Here is a 3,572-nt window from a genome sequence, read left to right as displayed (position 1 = left end):
GGGTTAGTCCATATTTGACCCAAAGTTGGGTTGAAACAACCCAGCATTTTTTAAAGTGCAGAAAAAATTGGGAGAGGGATTTATATATATAATGCAAGCTGGAATCAAAACCCATATTTCCCAAATGAGGCCCGTTGCACTACAAAACTGCTAGGCCATGATTTCGATCAGTCCAAGTTTTAAATAATTATACACTTTCATAATCTGCATGAATGGATCTTCCAATACAATGTAATAGCGGAAAAGCAAAATACATTGTGTGTATTTTTTTTCTGAAAATATTATTTATATTATATTAACATTGATTTCACAAAGCCAAAGTGTCTAATCAACTTAGCCATGTTAAAAATGTTGGTTAATGCTTTTACAAAATGAATTGGTAACTCTTTATCGTATCCCATTAGTTAAATTTAGTAAATTCAATAAAAACTTCAACTAACAATGAGCAATCCTTCAACTTTACTTCTTAACTTTAGTTAATGCATATTTAACTGTTCATTGTCATTTCATGTTAAACTGTATTATCAGGTACAACTTTTGATTTTACTAATGATAAAATTAATAAATGTTTAAATTAACAATAAGATTAAAAATGCTTTATAAGTATTTTTCATTGCTCACTAATGTAGTTTTAATAATAATTATCAAAATAACCATTACTTTCACCATGTAATATAGTTCATTAGCTATAGAGTTTTTTTTGTGGTTGCCAAGCATGCAAAAAAAAAAATTATAATAAATACACGTTAACAGAATATGTTAACGGAAATTGATCATTTGTGTGCATTTACATTTATCTCCATTTTACAATGACTTTGAACATGGATCTGGTTTTATACCAATCAACAAAAAGCTAATTTGGGATGTGTTATTGTTAGAGTTCAAAATTCAGAAATAGTATTCTTTTCTACTGTAAACTAGAAAAGTATAAACTAAAGCTATGAAACCTTACAAAAAAAAAAAAAGTGATATCTTTGTACTTTGATATTTACCATTGTACTCACAAGGTACTTAAAAAAAACCATAGTATTAGCATAGAAAACATCCAAAAAATAGTTTCCTAAAAAGTTTCTAAGTACCTTCTTTTGCAAGGATCACTTCAATGATATTTCTCTTACCACTGTGTGGTGTTGAGGCTGCAGTTGGGTGACTCCAGTCACTCCAAATGCCTGCTTTCCTAGATCCCAGAATCCCGACCGGATTACAGCGCACCTGCACGAAATACACCGTGCCTGGCTGCAACCCTGCGAGCCTGCAGGAAGTCTGGTTCCCAACATCATCCACCACCTGCAGAGAAAGACACCCAAAACAGTCTGTTACATCAAACACCTACAGCGGCCACATACCACACACACACTGTTACCCTAACGGGCATATTTAATGTTCTCTATAAGAAGAAAAAAAAAAGCCATTCACTTTCAAAATCCTTAAGCAAGTTCACACAAGCTCATCTACAAAGAAGAAGAACAAAGAAATGTCCCCCTTTTGTGCTCCTAGGGGATATACAACATATATCCGAGACAAAGACAGGAGGTAAATAACAGGGACACACACATAAATAATTGGTCTACCTTCTGGCTCTACATATACACGACGAGCACCAACACTACCCTGAGAGAAAATCTGTTATCTATTGCTTATTACAGATTGAGTAATTGCACGGTTCGCAGACAGCATCAACGACATGCAGACAGTGCCATGCCAGCCTCGGTGCTTCCTCCTTCCTGTGCATTAAAGCAGAGGTATATGGGATTCGAATGCAGGAATGCTGAAACGGCCTGGGCCCCCTGTAATTATTTACAATCCTGGTACCCCTGAATCAGTCCCTTTCCAGTCCACGGTCCATTTCCAGACTCACATTTCAAAAACTTCAAACACGGTTAATATGCACGGCTCTGTAATCCGAGGACCATCATTACTATTGGAACGTGATGAGTGGCAGAATGTTAACATCATCAGGTTGCCGTGTAACAGGCATGCTGGGTAATTATTTCCCTTCTCACAGGCTGTGTAAGCAATCTGTGGGTTTGAGAACGGCCCGGGTGATAATACAGCTCTCTAAACGCGTTTTGAAAACAATAGATCGTCTGCTGTGATGTGCTTTTGATGGTCACTGTCATATTTTGACTTTGTTAACTATGTAGGACTGCGCATCTGACAGCACAATGATGGGTAAGGGGGAAAAAAATGATGTAACCCAACTCTGCCCAGCTTCAGAAGGAAACCTGCCAACTGATTGGATCCATATGAGCGAAATGGGGACAGCGAAAGCTTAAGTTTATTTGAAGCCCTAAAGTTTAGCCGGACTCTTCCGTGGCCAGAGGACTGGAAACCATGTGCTGTTCTGCTACAGCTGGAAATGACGTTTCGGACAAGTAATACAAACACTCCAAATTCTACTGAAACATAGCTGTTATCTTTTGAACCGCTCTAATTAATCTAAGCAAATGCTTTAAAATCGAGAAACTGACACTAACTCATGCATGCATACACAGTTTGCATTACAAAAACAAGTGGGTGTGGAAGTGGGAAGATGGTAATAGTAATCAGGATAATGGACAGAGAGCCGATGACGTGTGCTCACTGATCGAGAGCGCTACCATACCTTCCAGTCGCTGCTTTCCTCCAGTCTGTATCTGATCTGGTATTTGGCCTGAAAGAGGAAGTCTTTTAATGCAGGCGGTGTCCCCCAGCGCACAGTCAGCTGGTCCTCCAGGTCGCCCACTCGGCTCACGGTCACATCAGTCGGTGGGTCTGTCGTCACTGAGAGGAAACGACACAAACAACATGTGATAAGGTTGGAGACGATGCAACAAAAGACCTCACTGTAACTTACTCTTGAAATCTTGAACTGGAATTGGAATTGGAATGACATGGAAAAGGAGTTTATTGAACTGCAATATGACACGGGTTCTAGAAAATGAAGTTTTCTTCCACCCTGATCCACAAATGTTAATTTATGAAATATTACGAAATATCTATGATCTACTCATCCATCCATTCATCCATTACTGAAAATCTTTTGAATTTGTAATCATTTTCATTACTTCTTTACATTTAAATTACAATTAAAATTCTGCATCTTACTATTTGAACCACTGTATTTCATGCAGATCTAAAATTCATGTCACGCCCCGATTCTTGAACTGGAGTTTGAATTGGAATGACTGCAAAAGGTATTTATTGATTTGCAATTCAAATGAAGAAATTAAGTTTTTTCCACCCTGTTCCACAAATGTTAATTTATTAATTATGATATATTTTTTACGTAACACTTTACTTTAAGCCTTTATGTATAATGCATTATAAAAGTAGTTTTAATGCATTAATTATGCCTTGTAATGCACCTTATAATGCATTGTACAATCTCATGAATAATTGAAACCACAGTTAATACATTACAACACTTTTCAATACATTGTTACACTATGCATTTTAAAATAGGTTATAATTATTTACAACAAGATATAATATATTACAACTAGTGCTGTCAAACGATTAATTGCGATTAATCGCATCCAAAATAAAAGTTTTTGTTTACATAATATATACGTGCGTACTGTGTATATTTA

The 3,572-nt window shown here is 36.5% G+C and overlaps 1 protein-coding gene across 3 annotated transcripts in view; it reads right to left on the bottom strand.

Moving 5' to 3' along the window:
* Window positions 1-3,572, bottom strand: part of LOC107678692 (cytokine receptor-like factor 1) — a 22,124-nt gene that overhangs the window by 3,070 nt on the left and 15,482 nt on the right. For all 3 annotated transcript variants that reach the window (XM_016474059.1, XM_016474060.1, XM_016474058.1), the window contains exons 7-8: window positions 2,606-2,763; window positions 1,119-1,287 (exon numbers count right to left, since the gene is read on the bottom strand). In XM_016474059.1, the coding sequence (XP_016329545.1) occupies window positions 1,119-1,287; window positions 2,606-2,763 (327 nt within the window). The remainder of the gene's footprint in view (window positions 1-1,118; window positions 1,288-2,605; window positions 2,764-3,572) is intronic.

Source organism: Sinocyclocheilus anshuiensis, unplaced genomic scaffold (assembly GCF_001515605.1).
Source record: "Sinocyclocheilus anshuiensis isolate Anshui unplaced genomic scaffold, SAMN03320099.WGS_v1.1 scaffold1458, whole genome shotgun sequence".
Taxonomy (NCBI): domain Eukaryota; kingdom Metazoa; phylum Chordata; class Actinopteri; order Cypriniformes; family Cyprinidae; genus Sinocyclocheilus; species Sinocyclocheilus anshuiensis.
Note: the sequence above shows the minus strand (reverse complement) of the source record. Positions and strands in the feature narration are given on the sequence as shown.